This window comes from Lethenteron reissneri, unplaced genomic scaffold (genome assembly GCF_015708825.2).
Source record: "Lethenteron reissneri isolate LAM-NWPU_2019-01 unplaced genomic scaffold, ASM1570882v1 scaffold_616, whole genome shotgun sequence".
NCBI lineage: Eukaryota > Metazoa > Chordata > Hyperoartia > Petromyzontiformes > Petromyzontidae > Lethenteron > Lethenteron reissneri.
The window spans coordinates 17751-39968 of NW_026892138.1; the positions used below are offsets into that span (position 1 = coordinate 17751).

The 22218-nt window shown below is 49.7% G+C and overlaps 2 protein-coding genes across 2 annotated transcripts in view; one reads left to right on the forward strand and one right to left on the reverse strand.

The window, feature by feature from the left end:
* Positions 1 to 14834: 14834 nt before the first annotated feature.
* LOC133339969 (homeobox protein Ht-En-like) lies at positions 14835 to 16105 on the reverse strand (the record flags this gene model as incomplete). Its single annotated transcript, XM_061548073.1, has 2 exons — positions 14835 to 15401; positions 15988 to 16105. Coding segments are annotated over 2 exons (453 nt in total), but the record flags the coding sequence as incomplete, so codon positions are not given.
* Positions 16106 to 17393: 1288 nt separating this feature from the next.
* Positions 17394 to 22218, forward strand: part of LOC133339970 (receptor-type tyrosine-protein phosphatase delta-like) — a 29131-nt gene continuing 24306 nt past the window's right edge. Inside the window, exon 1 of the mRNA XM_061548074.1 lies at positions 17394 to 17430. Within this exon, the coding sequence (XP_061404058.1) occupies positions 17394 to 17430 (37 nt within the window). The remainder of the gene's footprint in view (positions 17431 to 22218) is intronic.

A 22218-nucleotide genomic window follows, 5' to 3' on the forward strand; every position in this document is an offset into this window, starting at 1 on the left:
CGGGTGCAGGGAGACAACCCCTGTGGTCTCCAGACGGGGCGTGCTGTCAATCACAACGCGCTGGTGCAGCACCTCGTCGGGGGTAGCACACAGACACCTCTCCCCCCTCCCTCCCTCTCCAGACGCCGGCGTCATCTCATCCGCAGCCCGCTCACACAGCCTCATCCCTGCACTCCCGTCCCACGCCACCCGTCCCAGCGCAGCCAGCGACTCTCTCGTCCCGCGCTCCCTTCAGCCCATTCAGCCAAAAGGCGTCGTCCGTGCACGGATGCTGCCCTACAGCGCGCGAGTGACAGGCTGCCCTCTGTATATAACACCAACAGCTGCAGTGCGTTATTGAGTCAAAGGTTCCCTGCAAGCCATTGTTTTTGTCATTCGTCATACCACACCAGCCACAGCGCGAGAATAACTTCCCAATGAAAAACGCGGCGAAAATGTTAACGACTGCCAACACCGTTTTGGCCCGTTAAGTTGTATTCACGTGGAGAATTGTATGACACGCAGTGTGAAGTGCACTGCTCATGACCAGCATTGGCCGTGCGTCGCGTCTCTCATTCGTTCTGGTGCATACAGCGCGTACTCTTATAATTATAATAACAATTGTTATTATATTGCCTTTTCTTAAAGCCACCGCTGAATTAAGGCCTTCACATGCCACGTCGGTGATGACGGTTCCTCTGAACATACTTCACCACGCTGGTCAGTGAGGGGGGGGGGGGGCTCATAATTAGCTCAGTGATCTCTTACCACTGATCTTAGCCATGGCTGAACATCAAACACAACAGCAACAAAAAATTACATCAATATTGCAAAGAACGAGTCCAGGATCCGAGAGGAATATTGCACAACTAGCAAACGAGGCTCGTCAGCAGCAGTACAACACGTGGACTAATCGCCATCCGTTTCCATCTGTACGGAGAGTGTTGCCTCTGGGTGTTCCAGTTTACTCCTCCAACGTGTATAATAACCCCTCGTCGTTCATTGGCTGAAGACATCTTAAAATAAAATAAAAACTCAATGCAGGACTCACCAGTCATATGACCAAGTGTAACTCGTGGTTAAGTCAATCATTGTTATTAAAATTTATTATTAAATGCATGGAATGGCATTCATCATCCATGGTAGTACTGAAGCCGTGGTGGTTAGAGGGTTAGGGTTATATTGGTCAGGTGCCATCTCAGCCGATCACCATTCCTGGGGCGATAAAGTGAGTTGCATTTTGTGGGAAGTCAATGGTGGCTGGATTCATTGAGTTTTTGAAAAAGTCGAGTCGATGCTCAATATATCGAAGAAGAAGAATCGTTTCCAGTATCGCGATGGACAATCAACAATGCACAATCCCTAGCATCAGTGCATGGGCTGAGTCATTCTACTGCCGTGCTGGCCTGGAAGCCATATCGCTTAAATGTGTAGTGACATATGACGTCACTACCGTGTTGGGGTCTGTTCACAAGACGTCACTGCTATGTCGGGTCGGTACGAATGACGTCACTGCCGGGTCGGGCAGTGTGGAGGCTGTTGAGTGCCACGGGGGTCGTGTCAGGCCGTGGCACTCTGAGTGAACCCGACCGGACAAGTGACCGGATCAAGGTGGGGGCCAAGGGCCCCAGGGGGACCTTGGAGGTCACGTGGTCGGGGAGCAGAGCCTTCTCGAGGGTTCGAGAAGGTGGGCGTGGCCTGGGTGTGGCCGGCCACGCCGAGGCGCATATAAGCGGGGCTCCGCACGCAGAGCGGGGCTGTTCGTGTCCGGGATGAAGACGCCTCATGAAGACTGAAGACAGAAGCCTCAAGTCGTCAAGCAGAAGCCCTCCTGGCTTGGCCACGTTGAGTAGTACCCGAGTATTCGAGTGTTAGTGAGATTAGGACGGTGGTGACCACCTTATATATAGTGTGTGTGTGTTACAGTTGTATTGCATGCATACAGACACAGGTGTGAACGGGCATGCACAGTGGCGGCGAGATCAATACAAAGTGTGTGCCGTATACACGTGCCAGTTAAAGCGGGGATGTCTCGTTCACCAAGCAGCACAGAGCTGAAGCGCAAGTGTCGAGTTTGTATGTGTGTTGAACTTCTTTTGCACCGTACGTAACCAACCATACTAATTGGAGGTGCGGGGGGAAGACAACAAACCAAACACATAAAAAACGTTCTAAATGAATGAGTTTTCAATCTAGAATTTAAAATTATAGGCTCATAGAAACACTTTAAACAGAAATGGAGTGACAGGTATTGTAAAAAAATGTATTAATATTACGTACATGGTAATAGCAATCGTTATAACTGCATTCACATTAACGTACGGGCGTGAAGTTAATCTGTCGTGCTTTGTAAATCTGGGTGACTGACGCCTGTGTTTGCCATAATATTAAACATGTGGGCTTTCCTCTATCAGCATCATCCTCCTCATCAGCCATGGTCAATCCACTGCTGGATGAACGCCTCTCCAAGCCCACGCCGCCTCGCGCGGGTCACTCACCGACGTTACGTAAAACGGTGCAGAAGCAACAACGGCCCACGTGTTCTGAAAAGGTCAAAACAGCTGTTTCTATAACGTGGCGCTAGCGGCCTGCTATCTCTAATACTGCGGCGATTACGATCTGCTGTGATATCGCGTCCACTTTATTGACGCAATTTCACACGCTTTATACCCGACCATGCGATATATATTGTGTATTGAATGGACAATTGACATTTGTACGGCGTAATCCGTTTATGATACCCCACCATATATATTTTTTACATTATCGGGAAAATACATTTGCATTTCAAAGCCTCAACTGCACGCCTCCCGAGCAAATCTCAATACAGGTATTGAATGATTCACCCCCCCACCCTCTCTTTCTCGAGAAACATGTCATCGCTTGGATAATTTTCAATTGGCTGTTGGGAAGAAGACAAACGTGAGCGGTTCGTTAGAATTCACTGGGTATCTATAAATGGATCGCCCCGTTAATGGATCTGCGTCGACTTTGTCCTGGCTAGTTCAATTCACCCGGGGTCGGGTCCATTTAGCTAAAGAGTTATTTGGCAATGGTGACCCCGAGTAGGGGGGGGGAGGGGGATAAAAGGAGGATACAGAACAATGAAAGATTTTAAACCCAACAATAGTAAAATTATTAAAAAAATTAAAAATCCACCACAACAGCAGAACCTAAAATAAACAGCCATTTCAGACAGTTATGCTGGTTCTCACTGCAGCAATAACCTCGCTCGCGACCACTCGCGGTTCTTCGTGGAGCGCAGATGACATCACACAGACAAAGATCCGCCGGATAGCCTTAACATACTGCTGGAGTAGGTTCAATTAACGAACAGTTATGAAGGTCAGCACGGCACACGAGGGGGGTTGGTGGCCAGCACCACGTCCGACCGCCTTTGTCTTCCGAGTGGCAATGTTTACACACAGCACCAGGTACTCATTTGGGGCCGAATCGACCTAGGGGGTGGCCAGTACCGGTTCAGATAAGCATCACTGGTGTTGACCGTGAGCGGCAATTGAATTCGGGTCGCCCGGTTCATAGGGCAGCACGCTAACCGTTACACTACCCCTACCGCTCCCGATAAGTCCATGACATCAGAAGCACATAGCCACGTGCACAGGTATAACCCCGTCTCCTAAGCTAAATATTACCAATGTGTCGTGTCGTGTAGAAACACTCAGTCGGACGTGTTCCAAGTCACCTGCTTACACTTTATTACTCTCTCTCTCTTACACCATTTGTAGGCACTCCTATTTTTGTCTATACGGTCACTTTGTTAACCAACTTCCCCTATCTACTTTACACCTCGCTGACCTACCTGCGGCAGCTCTTCCTCTCAGCAGCTCTGCACTTACAGCTCCGCACACAGCAGCTCACACAGAGCTTGCACACAGCAGTGCGCACACAGAGGCTTCGCTCACAGAGGCTTCGCTCACACAGAGCTTGCACACAGTCGTGCTCACACAGAGCTTGCACACATCTGCTCTCCCTCTGCGCCGCTGCCTTCGCCTACGTTCCCTCAGACCCACTCGTCCAATCCGGGCGGGGGGACTCGTGAGGGTTGAGGTCCGTCCCTGGCTTGAGCGGCAGCGGCGATATGTCTTCACCTTGGTCCCATAACCTGAACTCCCGCTCCGCTCTCACACACCTCCTTATATTCTCCCACTTATACAGCTCATCTCTTGTGTCTCTTTAGGGCCCGACAGGCTAGCGCCTGTCAGGCCATCAATCCTTATTGCACGTCTCCAAGGGGACACCTTCGGTGCCAGCGTACGACCCCGGACCGACCCCATCTGCAACCGAATCTCCCGTTAAAGAGGTGGCGGTTTGCACGTGCAACCTTACGTTGCACACGCGCACCTGCCTGCCCTCGGTTGCCCTCGGGCAGCAGTGCGCACCAAGTATTTTACCACACTAGAAATGTAATACAGTGTTCCTTATACATGTGTAGTGGGTCCAACTGAGTCGCAGACATTGCTCCTTTTAGAGGCAACACATTTATTTGTAACACATAACACAAAGGGGTAACTGCCCCTTTACCAGATACAGCCTAGGGTGGTGACCACCCAGCTAACTACTCTATACAGAAGAGTTACTGCTGCGAAGGGTCGGACCCTCGCTCGGGTCTCCGACCACGTGGTACCCCGTAGGACGGGGCGCTTCCAGCTTGAAACGTAGAGCTTCCAGCTTTTAGAATGCAGCCACCCCGGTCCCTCTCAGGGACCCACCTTATATCCCCCCACGGGTCGGGGCTGCTCCGCCCTTGGCCCCGCCCCCTTCTAGAGCCTTCCAGCTCCCTATCGATGCTTCTCGAGAGCTCTCCCCGGGCACGTGATCACCCCCTTGTCCCCCCACCTCGGGGCCCCTCTGTGGACACTCCAGATCACGTGTCTGCGTGGTCAACCAGAGTGCCATGGCCCGGAGCAACCCTGCCCCTGGGCTGACACTCACTCACCCCTGTAGGGGCCCGCACTACACGCTATGCGTGGTACTCGCGTTATTCCATCGCACACCAAGCCCCGCGAGGGCTGGTACTACACCCGCCCACGGGGTGTATGCGATGACGGTGCATCGCGTGCCGTGGCACTCTCAGGCCGGCACCATACAGTGACATCCCCGATGTCACTACACATGTACAACTCAACACGTACCTCATAGGTGGTGGAGCGGTGGGACAGTGGTTAGCGCCACGGCTAACATTCTCGATAGCAGTAGCGAGTGATATCTAAACATGTGCCTCTCTCCTCCTTCAACAACCCGCATCAAGCAGCATTGATTAGTGCGGTTAAGCAAAAACACCCCCATGACAGAGGTGTAAGGAGGAGGAGGCTTTCATCCAGACTATATAGCTTAAAACATTTTTGCTGGCTAGCTGGAGGGACGGACGAACGGTCAACGGACGTGAGGGCTGCTAGTTCTATGCACACGTTTATAGAGGTAATCCTTTAATAAAATGTCGACTTAAAACTTTCGTGACTGCAGGAATTCATATTCTTTGGTGAATAAAAAATTTTTTTGAATAAAATTGCATTTTTATTACTTTTTATTTTTATTCACTTTCTTTTTTATTATTATTGTTTTCGTAACTTTACCGAAAGAACCAAATAATATAATCATTTAATTACATGTAAAAATCCCCGTGCCGAATAAACAATTACTACGCCATCCATTCACGACTTCACATACACGTGCGTTCTGGTTAATTTGTAATGAGGGTTTACGCGGCTGAATGAAGGACACAATGCAGCTGTTAATTAAATGCTTTCTATGAACAAAGGCACCGCACCGGGGTACGATTGAACGCTACATCGCGAATCAAGTAGATGTTATCCAGATAAGCCAATACGAGCAGAGCATGCGGCGATGGTGCGACTGATCTGCCGTTGATAACACTGCTGCAGAGGGAGCTGGTAGGAACGGTGGGTTGCTCGGTCAATGACCAAGGTCAACGGCGGCGTGGTGTATTCCGCAAATATGCGCGACTGTGAGGGCGGGCACAATCCGGCGTGAGTAGGTTAAACGTTGAGTTTTATAAGGGCACCACGGAGTGACCAGCCCCTCCCCACCCAGCCCCACCCTCCCCACCCAGCCCCTCCCCACCCTCCCCACCCAGCCCCTCCCCACCCTCCCCTCCACCCAGCCCCACCGTCCCCACCCAGCCCATCCCCACTCTTCCCTCTCCACCCAGCCCCACCCCTCCCATGCACGACGGACACAATAATCCCCTGTGGGCTGGTGTAACCAGGAGGCTCCAGCCAATATAACTTCCCCATCTATTGGACAGGGATAGACATCCCACCACAACATTAACGCCAAAAGAGCCCCTTAGAACTCACTCGTCCCTCATTGTTGCGATGGGAGGTCTGATTCGTACCGTTCTGGACGTCTGTGAAACGCGAGCTTTGTAGCTCATCGGATTACTCCAGTATGAATAAATATTCTGATTAAGAGATGAAATACAGAAGAGCGTGAATTACAAAGTGTGTCAACAAGACAAATCAATTTGCTCCAAGTCGAAGTGGAACGCTTAAATTTACGATCACGCAAAGCATAGGGGAAAACCCCCACGTGCGTTAAATAATTCAAAGTGAGAGTGACAGTTAATTTGTTATACAGTTGAAAGGTCTTTGTTATTTCAAACTCAATATCTGTTTGTCTCTTTAACACGTCGGCTTTCTTGACCAATATCATCGATAATAGAGGTTTTTGGGTTATACCACGTAAATATATAAATGTGTCGTTAAAACCCGCCGCCACCTAACACAGCCAACTAGTTTAACACGTAGGCTTTCGCGACCAATGTTATTCATAATCAACGTTTTTGGGTTGAGATCGCGTTATTTATAAATGTGTCGTAACCCTCCACCACCCGACACGGCCAATCAGTAAAAAAAGTGTCACGTTGACAAAGACAAATAGTTCACTGCTTTAGCCCACCAGTGTGTTGAAGCCACAACATTTACAATTTGAGTACGACGTTTCGCTGGTAATTGCAACCAGCATCATCGGGCAATTCGCCAGAATGGTGAGGCTCTGCTGTGTCTCCCGTTCTTATATAGAGCAGCAGCAGGGTGAGTTAATGATGACGTCACCCTGCTGCTGCTCTATATAAGAACGGGAGACACAGCCAACTAGTAAGGCTTGTCACGTAAACAGAACATGCCAATTCGTCACTAGTACAGCACACCGGTGTGTTGGAGAGCCAAACCACAACATTTACAATCTGAGTACGACGTTTCGCCAGTTATTACAACTAGCTTCATCAGGCGACAGCCAGATTTGTGGAGAAGTCTTACTGTTTCGTTCCTTATATATAGTGGAGTTGATGTGTTGACCACGCTTCTGCACTCTTGCACAATGTGGGGTGGGGGGGATTACTGAGGCAACGTACATTATGCATGTGCATTATGCGAGCCCATTGAACTTGTCTTTCCTGTCTATTGTGTTGATAAAAATAGCCCTACCAATGGTAATCCATATTGTACTAGTGATGAATTGGCATGTTCTGTTTGCGTGACAACCCTTACTAGTTGGCTGTGTCAGGTGGTGGCGGGTTTTAACGACACATTTATATATTTACGTGATTTATCCCAAAAACCGTGTGGATGGGTATAGCGAGGTGCAGTGCCCCCCCCCCCCCCCCATCTCTACCCCCCTTTCTCCCCCTATCTCTATCCCCCTTTCTCTCCCCCCTATCTCTACCGTCTTCCTCCCCCCATTGTCTAACACACTTGGACTGCGCCCTAGCCTTCAGCTCCACTTCTATCTTTACCCCACCCCCCTCTCTCTCCCCCTGTCTCTGCCCTCTCCCTCCCCCCATTGTCTCACCCACTCGCTTTACTTGCACTGCTTGTACTTCTGGTGCTTTGTTCCTACATTGGCGCTGGCTGCCCCGCCCATGCTGTTGATGCAGCACAGCTTTGCTCATTCTGAATGCCCGTATAAGCTGTTGCATTTGGTGGCTTGCCCCCTCTTTTCTCTCTGCCTGATGAAGATCGCTTGTGTTGCGATCGAAACGTCGTGGGTTTTTTGCTGTCTTTTTTTTCTATCTACGTGACTTTATCAAAAGAACCAAGAATGTGAATTCCTGCAGTCACGAACGTTTTAAGTCAAAATTTGTATCCTCATGCCTCGATGGGATTTTTGCCGTTTTATTTGATGTATGGGAGGGAGCCCGAACCTCCAGTGCAGGTTCAGTTGGGATTCACCCTCCTTGGAAGGGGTCGGTAGTGCCGAACCCCATTTCACAAACGCTTGAGCAGCTGCGGTTGGCCCGTGAGGCCGCTAGGAGCAATTCGACCCACAGGCAGGCCGGGAACGAGCGGCTGCGGGGACAAGGAGGGCTGGGGGTGCCTTGAAAAGAAGGGGACATGGCGTGGTTGCATTGCCCTCAAGTGCCCGTAGGCATGTCCCCAAAACTGTACCATCCATGGCAAGGACTAGTCAAGGTCATTGAGGTCCGGCGGCCACAGTGTGTGCATATTCGGTTGGGCCAGTGGCGCTGGTTCGTGCATCCATCGCGGTTAAAAAGATACGTCTTGTCCGGTCCTGTAGCTTCATCTCCACGTCCTTTGCGGCCAATGTCTGATGTGTCCGGCGCTCCGACCGCCACACCTGAGGAAACAGGACGTGAGGAGGATTGTTCCATACCGCCTACAGGACCGGAGAGCCTAATGGCCTCGGACGTTGCGATGAGGACTGCTATAGCGACTGTCCGCGGGGACAGTCGTCTCACACACACTCGTTCTTTATGCATCACTTTTCGTTAATTAGGATGGTTTGTTCTCGCCATCACATTTCCTTCGTTCTTGTTATTGTTTTTTGTTCTTCTACGGTCACTGCTTACGGTTACGTTAGTCATGGGTCATGTTTGTACAATATTGACAGCCGGGACGGCTGCATTTTTATTTGTGGGGGGGGGGGGGGTGTAGAGGAGGGAAATACGTGGTGCGCACAGTTAGCTGAGGGCAACTGAGGGCAAATGGGTGCGCGTGTGCAGACGTTACGTTTGCACGGACAAACTGCTAGCAGTTAAGGGGCACAATAGGTGCAAACGGGGTCGACCGGTTGTGCACGTCAAGACCGGAGGTGTTACCAGGGAGACGGGAGATGAGGGTTGATTGATGGGCAAACAGGCACCAGCCTGGCTAGGCTTAAAGAGACACATGAGAGGTCTCAGATAATTGGCAGCGGGCATGTGCGTGAACGGAGCGGGGAGTTGTTGCCGGGGACAAGAGTGAACACATCTCGCCACTGCCGGTCCAGCCGTTAACGGGACCTCAACCCTCACATCGCCAGGTGGGTGTTGGCTGATCCCCCCGCCCGGGACAGACGAGTGAGCGGGTCTGAGGGAGCGTAAGTGAGGGCAGCGGTGGAGGTGTAGAGTTGCTGTGTGCGAAGCCGCTGAGTGCGAAGACGCTGTGTGCGAAGTCGCTGTGTGCGAAGACGCTGTGTGTGGAGCCGCTGTGTGCGAAGACGCTGTGTGCAGACTTTCTGTGTGCGAAGACGCTGTGTGCGGAGTCACTGTGTGTGGAGTCACTGTGTGCGAAGACGCTGTGTGCGAAGACGCTGTGTGCAGACTTGCTGTGTGCGAAGATACTGTGTGCGAAGACGCTCTGTGCGGAGTCACTGTGTGGAGTCGCTGTGTGTGGAGTCGCTGATGGCAGAGCTGCCGAGGGCAGGATAAGTGAGGTGTAACGTAGATACGAGTGGGAAGAAGTTAGATCTAAGTGACTGTACAGATAGTTCTAGGAGTGCCTACAACTGGTGCAATAATAGGTCAATAAAATGTAAGCAGGTGACTTGTTACAACGTGTCAGTCTGAGTGATTTTGAAAACACTACACGTTTATTGATGCATTTGAGTTCACTTGGACGTGTTGCACGGATTATTCCGTTTGCCAGTTGCCCGGCTATTTTAAAAGAGCGATCCGTGGTGCATGAGCACATCAATGGCCATGATGATCATGTTAAGTTTCATATATATATTCAACGTAGTCCTGTATATATTAATATAACCGCCAACCACATATATCCTGCACCGCCAGCTTTTAAAACGTTCACATTTTGACTGCTAATGTCACAATGTAAAGTGAATGAGTTTGTGAAATTAAATGTGACGGTGGCTGCTACGTCACAGAATCCGTTTCTTTCACATCATTTGATTCGACCTCAATGCTGGCCCGTGCAAAAGTTGGACTTGGAATCTGTGCTCGTGCTGGATCCAGCCACATTTGCCAATGCGATTTGTAACGTAGGTTCTTATCCGTGTATCGATAGTTCAATTTTAATGTGCAATTTAATTGAGGGACTGTGTTGTCTTGGTGTGGTCTGGGACTGTTTTTATTGCTGTTTTTCTGCCTTGCCCAAGCTGTGTTGACAAATATGCAGGAATTTATAAACTTCTGCAATTTATACTTCTGTAATAAAGCTCGTTGAGACGACTTCTGTAATCCGTCTTTTATTCAACTTATGTTATAGTTACTTCACGCTGCTGATAGGCAGCGTGAGAGGGACAGATAGACAGAGAGAGACGCACTGCCACGTGGCAACTCGGAGCCCCGCTCCCTCGTGGCCCCCTTCCTCTGTTCTGACCATGTGTCGTTCGTCTCCACCCCTATTTAATACCCGGGTCACGTGGTACGTTTCCGCCAATCCTCGTTAGCCTGCATCGAATCTTCCAGGCTCCCTCGTCATCTCCCGGGACCACGCCCCTGACTCATCTCCCCATTGGCTGTGGCCAAAGCCAGCATAACCAATCCTTATAGCTGTCACCTTTCCATCACGCCAGGGCCATGCCCCCAGGTTTCCCCCCATTGGCTGTAGACCAGGACCAGCAGAGCCAATCACCATGACGAGTTGTGATACGTCAGTGAGCCGGATATATCCTCATATTACACTTCTGTACTGTAGTTATACTTATTCGTAGCGACTATTTTGCACTCCTCTCTTGCTGAACCCGTGCCCCTACTGGATATCTGCGACAAAGAGCTTCGAAGCTCATCGTATTCCTCCTCCAATCAAAATACTAATTCAGGGGCCATCAATTTAGCACGTACGCATGGAGGGGGGAGGGGGTTAACCCCAATGCATACGCTTGCATATGGGGGTCTACTGACAATGTACATACGCATAGGAAACGAGGAGGGGGGGGGGGTGAAGCCTCGATAATAATTTGTCTACATTGGCCTTCAAATGAGTTAAATAGTCCGGCAGTGAACTATCTGTTTGCTTAAACACGTTAATATGATGTATCCTTGATCGTTTCTGCGTAATTAAATATCGGTCGTTCTATAGGATTCGGGGGGTGCGGGTGCGTCAAGCGTATGTACGCAGGTTGTGGGGTATGTGTAAAAAGTACGTGTGCGTACAGGGAGGGGTCAAGTTTTGACAGATTTTTGCGTACCTACTCAATGGATGGCCCCTCTGATTCTGCAATCCAGAGGGTCGCCAGTTCGAGTCCGTCCTCCGGCGCGACAGTGGAAACAACGCGGCAATGTTGATCAAAGATTGACCCGTGCAGCTATGGCGCACCTGTGGGTCTAAACGAGGATCAGAGGGCTTGCATTGCTCCTATGGCCCGTCTGACGATGGTAACCCAACGCGTAACCGGAATGGCGTTCTTGTTGTTGCTCTTGAGGCGCGTGGGCCCTTGACTTTATGGACACTGGTCAGAAGATACTTTTTCCCCCGTGTGTACTGTGGGCTTGACCCCACTACTCTTGCCCCGTGTGGGCTTGATCCCACTCTTCTCCCTTGTTTACTGTGGGCTTGATTCGACTTTTGCCCCGTGTTCACTGTGGGCTGGACCCCATGGTTCACGCGCACGCTCAATCCCACCGTGGGTCGTTTCTATCCCCGAGGGGTTTGCAATGTTTTTCCCCGCTCACTTCCCAGCCCCGGCATTTTGTCGTACTCGTTGTTGGAGCTTGCACTTCTCCAATCCCCCTACCCCACACCCACACCCTCTCTATCTCTCCTCCCTGGCTCCTCCCCCCACTCTCTTACCTATATGGCCTCTTGTTACAAGCAGCCCCCTTTTGCCCACTTCAGCAATTGTTTCTTGCTGTGGTTATCCCACCTGATGACGGGCACTTGTGTTGCGCCCGAAACGTCGTGATTTCATTTATTATATTTTATACCTACGTGACTTTACCGAAAGAACCAAAGAGTATGGTTCTTTAATGTATCGCATATTTAACTATTGTAAACTCATATATTTATTTGTTATATGTACCCTGCAGTTTGTTAATATTTCTTGAAACTTGATCATTGGTGTAATGAGCACGTGTTTAAATATTGACTTAAAAGCTTTCGAGACTGCCGGAATTCATATGCTTTGGGTCTTTCGGTAAAGTCACGTAGATAGGTTCAAAGAAAATAACAAAAGACTACAATTTGTATTTTCTTTGAACCTATCTACGTGACTTTACCGAAAGACTCAAATAATATGAGCACGTGTCTACCAAGGATATTTGTATTATGCGATAATCTATCACAGACTAAACCATATAGCAGCAACCAGCTGCAAAAACAAGGTTGTCGTAGTCAATAGAATGATCCATATTTGTTTTTGGGTGAGGCCACGTCATAATGATTAATAACAAGCATTACAACTTTCACGTGCTCTAGCACAAAAATTTATATTGATCAAAATTGCAACTGTTGCTTATTCATGAAAAAGTTGTTTATATATATATACAATCATGGTCATTCAAGTGAGCAGTGGCGCTTGGTTGACTCACTATAGCTACCAGAGTTCGATGCCGGGACACGGATGACATCAGTTGGTAAGTTAATATCTGAACCAGTTTCCGGACCATCCCCCTTCTTCACCAACGCCGACGCACCAGAGTGGTGAAGTATGGTCAAATATGGCCATACTTCATGATTAAGAAATAGCTGAAAATTAAGAACTGGTTGTCTTAGGATATATCTGCGAAATTAATTAGGCGTACTGTACGTTACACATTACAAATACGCTAAAGTCAAAGACAAAGGTCCCCCTATAGCCTTAGAATACTTTTGGCAAGTGTTGTTAGTGAGGGAGTAGGTGGCCAGCACCACGCCCGGCCGCCTTTGTCTCCCGAGTGACGATGTTTATATATCGCACCAGGTAGTCATTTGAGGCTGTGTCGACCTAGGGGAGACCCATGACCGATTCATATCGTCACTGATGGTGGCCGTGCGCGAGAATCGAACCCGGGTAACCAGCGAGACTTTGTGTTTGCAGATATAATGCCCTTCATATTATTGTTTTTTTCGGTAAAGTCACGTGACTTTACCGAAACAACCAAGAATATGAATCCCTGCAGTCACGAAAGCTTTAAATCGAAATGTAATGCCCTTCAAGTAAGCTTATATTGAGTAAAAAGCAAAGATTCGCCTTTGATGATATATTGTATCGATGGACTGTAGGGGCAAGTGCTTTTAGCGAGCACCTATGAAGGCCGGAACGGTACACAAGGGGGTGGGTGACCAGCAACACGCCCTACCGCCTTTGTCTCTCTAGCGGTGATGTGTACACATAAACACCAGTAACTCGTGTAAGCCATTGGAACCTCATTTGCCAGTAAAAAATATGATAATTGTTTTTTTACCCTTTCATCTGGCAACAAAACTGACACCTTTTTTACAAGGAGTCATCTTTGCATAAACCACAATACCTGCAGTCATAATGCAAACAAAAAACATAACTCTGATAATGTATGCACTGTCCTTGAAGTTGATTGGTCCACACCCGAGACAGCTTTCCTTAGAGCCTTGTCTCACAGGCTCTAAGGAAAGCTGTTAGACTAGGCTCTAAGGAAAGAAGTAAAAAAAAACAATTATCAACTCGTGTAAAGTTTAGTCGACCTAGGGGAGGCCCAGGACCGGTTCAAATATTTGTCACCGATGTTGGTCGTGAACAGGGTTCGTAGCGCATTAAGCTACCCACTACGCTACCGCGCCCCCACAGACACACACAAAGCCGTCCCAATGTGTCCGATCACATTCAGAAAAGCAAGAGAATAATTTCATTCAAAATGTGCCATTTATTCACGAACGTTGTGTGTTTGTGTTTATATAACGCGATTTTCTCTAAAAATCTTTGGTCCGCAGTAGCACGGAATACAGACACGGTGAAGTAATACAAGGGGCATAGCCACTGCTGGTCTTGATGCTCACGAGATGACAACGCCACGACACATCTGACCTCCAGCACGACGCGTCACAACAGCACCATACGATACACGGACAAGTTCACAAACACACACGCACACACGCAGGGTGGACACGTTCATACAAGCACGGCCAATCAACACTTATATATATATACCAATCGATATTTGAGATGCCGGACAAATTCTCTCGTGCGAAGGGATTCGACTTCGATTCATCACCATCATAATTATCATCGCCGTTATTATTCTTATTATATACAACCGGTACAATCGCTCTCAAAAATTCGCAAGACTACATTAATTCTTGCCGTTGGTTGGTGTCGTTGAATAATATAAGTTCATTTTAAAAAGTACACGCAGCGAGTCTTGCAAATGCGCCAAGGATCCAGCAGGTGATTAGTCGTCGTCATCACCCCCGTTGGCATCATAACCATCACCGTCAATGCCAAGACAGGGCCCGTCGGTGGAATCTTATTCTTCGGCTGCGGAATAGCTCGGCGCATCCGAGTCCATTAGCGCTCCTTGTACCAATTAAATTAGCGCTTCCAGAGACAAGGCTTCCCGCTCTCGCTTAACACACGCTGCCCCCCCCCCCACCCACCCGGCCTGAGACGAGGGCCCCCACCCCTCTTCACCTCCCCCAACCCTCGTTAACCCCCCTCACCCCCCCCCCGTTCCCCATCGCCGCGTCTTGCAGCCCCCTAATGGCTCTCATAATGTCCGTCGTGTCATGCTGCTGCCAAGCGCAGCCGTCGTCCGCCTCCATTCATCGGTGGCCAGGCTGGCTCTCACAACTCAACCACGCTCACTCCGCGTTCCCGCGGCGGGTCCCGTGGCGAGATTGTTTTAAGGTCTCCGTCCTCTCTATCTCCTCTCTCTCTCTCGACCATCTCTGTCGCTCGCTCGCTCGCTCGCTCGCCAGCTCAGTCGCTCATCTCGTCACGGTCTCCTTCTCCCGCGTGCGACGTGGTGGAGTGGTTGTAGAGGCCCTGCGCGAGCAGCTGCAGCGCCAGTTCGTTGCGCACGCCGTTCGCCTTCTTGAGCTTGGCGCGCTTGTTCTGGAACCAGATCTTCACCTGCGCCTCGCTCAGCTGCAGGTCCCTCGCCAGCGCCTGGCGCCGCGCCTCGCTCAGGTAGCGCGACGCCTGGAATTCGGCCTTGAGGCGCGACAGCTGCTCCGGTGTGAAGGCGGTGCGCGGCCGCTTGGGCTCGCAGCCGCCACCCTCGGCGCGCTTCTTCGCCTTGCGGATCCGCGGGCCTGCGGGATGGGAACAGAAATGGGTGGTGGGTGGGTGGGGGGTGAAGAGGAGCCGGGTCACTTTCGCTTACACACACGCACGGTCTGCTGTGTGTGTATATGTGTGTGTTGCACTTCTTCCGCACCGTACGTAGCCAATCGTGATGATCGAAGGTGCGGAATCCACGCGGCGAATTCACTGCTGGATGATAATGCGGCACCAGCCCACGCCATGTCGCTCTCACGGTGGGGATTTGTTTGGTTGTCATACTTAAAGCTCACGGGCCACAACTCCCGAAGCGCATTCGCACAAAGCGTGGTGGATAAAAATTTTAAACAACATCGAGGTAGTTAATATCTCGCCACCGCGGCGAGATGTTAATTCTATTCATTTTTCTGAAAACCATTGGCACAAAAGGCCCATACAGAGGGGGAACAGGTCTGAACGTATATTGCGATCTGAGATCTGATAGTCAAAACAGACTCTTGCCTGTTCATCAATTATTCATAATCAGGGTCAAGTTTCCCCCTTTATGACACTCGAGTGACGTGAGCTCTATACGTTTTAATATAACGTCAGATCAGCGAGGTCGATGTTTTTCACAACCTTGGTGTGCAAACAATGAAGACAATTGCCGTTGTTTTAGGTGCTGCGCTTTCGTTTCATGGCACAGGCAGGATGAGCCAGAATGTTTCAGTTTTGCAGAGTCGTATTCTTGGGTCTTTCGGTAAAGTCGTGTAGATAGGTTCAAAGAAAATAACAAAAATAACAAGAAACTACGACGTTTCAATCGCAACACAAGCGGTCGTCTTCAGGAAAAGGGGGTTAGCTTCCAAGGCAAACTGTTTATAAGGGTTTGATATGGGCGTAGCCCAAATGTCAGCAGCCAATGATAATGTAAGTGTTGGACAACCAACCCGACGGTGGTTGGTTTTCCACCAATCAAAGAGCTGCCAGGTGAAAATTAGCATGTTGAAGAGAGATTAGCATGTTAATGGCAGAATGCGGTGCCGCAAGCAAGGGGTTGGCACGCGAAGTGACTGTGAAAGCGCAAGTTTGAAATGGGAGTAAGGCACAACTAACATCGGCAGGTAGGATGGGGACATCATAGCCAATTTTTATTTCAACTGGTTGATATCGTCCTTCCAATGATTGCTCAGTTTGAATCCTTCTTCTCGGTTGAAATTGTGTCTGTGTCTAAAAAATGGATGGCTTCATGGACTAATCTTTTTTGATAGCCAGTGGGCTTGCAAAGTACCTTTGTCTAAGATAAATCCATGTCGTGTGAGCCTACCGCATTAAAACAATGATCAGCCACGGCCGAGGTATTGGTCCTACCGTGTTTCAGATCTGCCTTATGTTCACGAACACGGTCCGAGACATGTCTCTTAGTTTCCCCAATGTAACTACTGCCGCAGACACAGCTTAGTTTGTAGACGCCGGGGTATTGCATGTCAGGGATCACATCCTTCACAGATGGGATCAGATCACTAATTTGATGTACTGTGTTTAATCGAACCTGGATCTTGTGTTTGCTCATGTTTTGGGAAATCTTTTTAGTGACCCCTGCTATGTATGGCAAGGTGATAGTTTTGAGTGGGTCCTCAGATGGTTCTTTCCCAACGGTTGGGGTGATAGCTTTACGGATTGTGTAGTCTGAATATCCATTCATCTTGAGAGCTTGGTGTACGTGTTCCAGTTCACTGGCTTGGTGATGACGGTGATAAATACATCGAGCTCTATGGTGTCGAGTTTTGATGAGGGAAAACCAACCACCGTCGGGTTGGCTGTCCACCACTTACATGATTTTTTAGTTTTTCTTAGTTTTTGTTCTTTGAACCTATCGACGTGACTTTACCGAAAGACCCAAGAATATGAATTCCTGCAGTCACGAAAGCTTCAACTCAAGATGTGCACAGTCCGTTGTGCTGACAACCTCGAAGCCACAGTGGCACCGCACCGCGCAGCTACTTGGGGTGGCCCTGACGGTGCAACGCATTAACCGAGACCCAATGTCCGCCTTCCTCCTCGAAGTAGAACCGGCGGCTGGTCCTCTCTATCCCGTGCCCCCCCCCCCACCCCGCAGTTGCACCGTCCTGCACACTCGAGAGCAACGCCACATTCGTAAACCACGTCCTCGCTTCTTTTATCTCTGCGACGGAGTACGATGCGGCATAACAGGCCGCATTACCCGAAACGTCAGGCCACTCGCTGTGCACTGCTCTTCTATTTATGGCAGCGTTCGTTTACTGTACTAGAACACGGTGTTTTGTCATGTTGAATGGGAGGTCAGGGAATACAGGAGCGTGTTCATATCGTAAACAAACGTCCGACATGGTAATTTATGTATACTGTACATACTTTACCTGTCCATGCCAAGTACACGTGTGCCTACGTGTGCATAGATAGAAGCACTACGATTTTAATGTGTCAGTGAGTGTATGTATCCTCGTATCGACTTGGGTCGTGTTAAATACCCCTGCGCATTAGAACCCTGATTGAGATAAGAGTGATTGATTTCAATCATACGTACGCTTAGAAATCGTGTTATTATTAATTGTATAAGAATTGTCTGTTCAAGTTTGACTAAAGTTTGCAATTTATGAATGTAGTTGGAGATTGCACGTATAGCAAATACTACACATTATTATAACACACGTGTAGTTTACAGGCCTGTACCTATCCACTGCTGTATGCAGACCTCCCATGCTATAACGGCTATGGGGGGGTGGGGGGGGGAAGAGGTTGACTATATTTCACCACTCTGCTGGTTACGGCGCGTTGATGAACGCGGAGTGGACCAGAACCCGGTTCAGATATCACTCGCCACTGATGTTAGCCGTGGCCAAGGGGCGGTGCGCCAACCACTACGCCACCACTCACTCCCTCATCGCTTCATACAGTGCGAGTGATGAAACAGGATTTTGTCAAATAAATCATCACGTGCCAAGTGTCTCCCTGCTTCGAAAACAAAATTGTGGTGAAGCCTCCTTTCCGTTCAGGACTCTCAGCCATCGGTGGTAGAAATTCAACATTCCTGCGGTTGAGGCTAGCCTCTATATACGACGACTACGGTTGACCTCCTGCAAACATGGAACTCGCTTATCAACCACGGACTAAATGATGGGCTGTGCTGGCCACCAAGCCAGAATTGAAGTCATAAACCTTCCGCGTGCGAGAAACTTCTGCAGCACCCAACCTGCCGTGGATTGCGACATCTGTGAAAAAGAGCTTCATAGCTCATCGGATTCCTCCTCCAGTCTAAATCAAGACGATGATTCTGAGTGGGAGATCGCTAGAGATAACCTGCAGATAGCATTCGAGTGAGATGCACATGTCCTTCATTTCAAAATACACCTGGGAGATAAAGTGTGTTACAAAATACGGGAGGACATATACAAATTTGGAAATCAAAACAATTATTGTAACGCCAAAATAAAATAAAACAAGTACAAACGCATAACGCAAATAAACACGTACAGGCAAACGTTTTACAAAATGGTTGTCAATGAGACAATTAAATATAATTAATGCTACAATTACAGAAGCAAACTTGATTTGAAGCTTTCGTGACTGCAGGAATTACTCCTTTGGTTCTTTCGGTAAACTCACGAAGAAAGAAAATAAAAAATAAAATACGACGTTTCGATTGCAACACAAGCAACCGTCATCAGGTAGAAATACATTTGAAAGAGAGACAACACAGACACACAGAGACACACAACATAGACACACTCTGTTTACAGAACCAGTTATACGTCAATTGCCGTACGTGTATGCATGTATACACGTGTATGTCTAAATGTGGAGGGCGGCCGTGTATTGGTTAGCACACTACGCTACAAACTTGGAAAGTCGAGTTCGCTTCCCGCTCCTGTTCAACATCGGTATCGAATATCTGAACCGGTCCTGGGCATCCCCTAGGTTTCCTCAGCCTTAAATGAGTAAATGGTGTGAATGTGTAAACATCGCCGCTAGGGAGACAAAGGCGTTCGGATATGGTGCTGGCCACCCACCCCTTCGTGTGCCGTACCAGCCTTCATTAGGTGCTCGCTAACAAACACTTGCCCCAACAGTATTTTAATGCTATACGGGGGAGCGTTGTTTTTTATGTATGTGTGTAGGCTACGAGTATTAGATGAGATCATTATGAATAAAGTCTCAATGGCACCACAATGACCGGCGGCAGGTTCCATGGCAATGCAGCTGGTTGGTTGAACTGACGAGACACGAGGGAAATACAACTGTCGAATTAAAATGCATGGCGTTATCCAACTTGGAAAGTCGAGAGATTACCATATATTCCTGTGACCATTGCTTCATTTCCAAGGCGAAGGACTTTTTTTTTCCATCCTGGGACCGAATTCTGAGTGTATACACGTGCAAAATTGTGCTGTATCAGCACACTCAGTATTGGTGATGGAAATGCCAACATTTCTATGCCGGGGCGAGACGACCCACGAGAAGACGACCACCATCGTTGGTCTTGCTCCACGCGCCTGCTGTGTTGTCCCCGTGATATCCCTCAGGTCTCTCTTGCTAAAGGAGACGTCGGTTTTGGAGGTAGGATAGGTGGTATAGCAAGCATCGCAATACACGAATGAGTGACAGCACGCGGCGAATTGCCCGCGTTCAATGCGCGCGCGCGCGCACATCGAACGCAGAAGTGACCCGCGCGTTCCCCGCGCTGCTCCAACACAAGGCCGAGACCGACTCTCGCTATTGACATTGATCTTAGCGTGCGAAGTAAATAAATACTACTATCGATAATGATGCTTGTACTAAGGATACGTTTCGGACAACTGTCATTGCTCTGTGTGCACTGTTCTGATAAAGGACGACAATGTGCTCCATTTTTATTACGGAGGAGCAGTGGCGCAGTGGTTAGCGCACTTCGCTCCGAAGCTGGCGACCTAAGTTCGATTTCCTGGCCGAGGACGAACATCATCAGGGGGCGAGTGATGTCTGAACACGTCCTGCGATTCGCCCCATCTTCAGCCACCCTGCATTGACCAGCGTGGTGAAGTATAGTCAACCCCCCCCTCCCCCACATGACGACCGCCCGCACGGCACGTGGCGAAGGCAATTACGCCGCGGTGAAATGACAAAGCGCCGTGAATTATTAATTCGTTAATAACGACTGTGGAAGACCTACGTCTCGCTTTGCCTGTGGGCCTTTAACACACGGACACACGTCGATGTGCAAAGACCCCCCCCCCCATAGTCTTTAAACAGACTGTTGGGGCAAGTGCCGTTTGTTATGGAGTAGCAACCCAATAAGGCCGACACAGCACGCGAAGGGGGAGGGGGGGGCAGCGAGCACTAAGCGCGAGCCGCCTCCGTCTCCTCCAGCGGCGGCGACTTACGCACCGCGCCAGGTGCTGCTCATGTGGAGGCCGAGATGACCTCGGGGGAAGCAGCCCAGTGACCGGTTCAGACAACCCGGTCGCACTGCTGCTCGGCGTGAGCGGGGGATCGAACTCGGGTGGCTAACGGCAGCACTAAAACACGTCGATTGGTGCAAAGCAAAAGGCAAAGCTCCCCCCGGTATAGCACTTAACAGACTGTTGGGGCAAGTGCTGTTAGCGAGCACCTATGAAGGCCGGCACGGCACCCGAGTGGGTGGGCCAGCACCACGCCTGAGCCGCTTTCGTCTCCCCAGTGACAATGGTTACACACCGCGCCAGGTACTGATTGAGGCCGAGTTGACCTAGGGGAGGCCCATAACCGGTTCAGATAACCGGTCACTGGTGTTGGCCGTGAGCGGGAATCGAACTCGGGTCGCCGGGTTCGTCGCGCAGCGCGCTAACCACTGCACCACCGCTCCCCACGTGTGCATGTATGTCAACCGTAGAGACAATTGCAGTTAGCAAGCGCCTATTAAGGCCGACACGGCTCATGAGCGGGTGGTGATGTGACCTGCAACCACGCTCAGCCGCTTTTGGTGTCTTCTCCCAGTGGCCAGCGTGTATTATTAATATGCGTTGTTTGGAAATAAATATTCTTACTTGAACGCTCTTAACTGCTTACTTTGACCGGTCATATGAAAAACCACGTGGGGTCAAATTCTCGCATGCATGTCAATGCATTCCCTACATCCCTTTCTACACAAGTAGCTATTGCCTGGTGTAGCAAGCCTGTGCCTGCGCAAGTGGTGATGAAGATGAAACGGATCAAAGTGACATTTTCGTAGAGTGGAGTGAAAATGATCGAAGTTTTGCCCTTCTTTCGTGTAGGCATCCCGATGAAATTATTTTCCATAAGTCACTGGACCACAAGGCAGCAGAGACGCCATTACACGTGTGTGTGTGTGAGCGAGCGCCGAAAGTGGAGTGGACGCTCGCCCAGAGCGGCTACAGCCGACGCTGCTCTGAGCACTCGAGCACGCAGTGCACATGGGGGGGGGGGGGGGGGTGGGCGACGATCTTCTGGAACTGCTCGACGGTGGCATTGAGCCAACGGTGGTAATTCCACATTCTCGTGGTGGTGAGACGGGCGATCTCCGCACAGGACAGGTGGACGAACGCGGTGTTGACTTTCTACCAAAAGGTTGGTGGAGGTCCACCTGTGTTATCGATCATGGGAGAGACGACAGGCCGAATTTACTTACACCCCCCTCCCCTCCTTCCACGGCGACGTGACCGGGAGTTGAACTCGCAGGCTTTTTAGCGCGAGGCATGGGGCTGTAACGGCGGCGGCACCGGTGATCGAGCGTAATGAACGAATTCCATCTGCTCCAGGAGCAGCTGTAGCCCGCAAGCCCGTCTGCCCACCGCGCTTCGAACTGAGACTAATGACACCGCGACAGGGCGAGACGCCCCATCTCGCGATATTGAC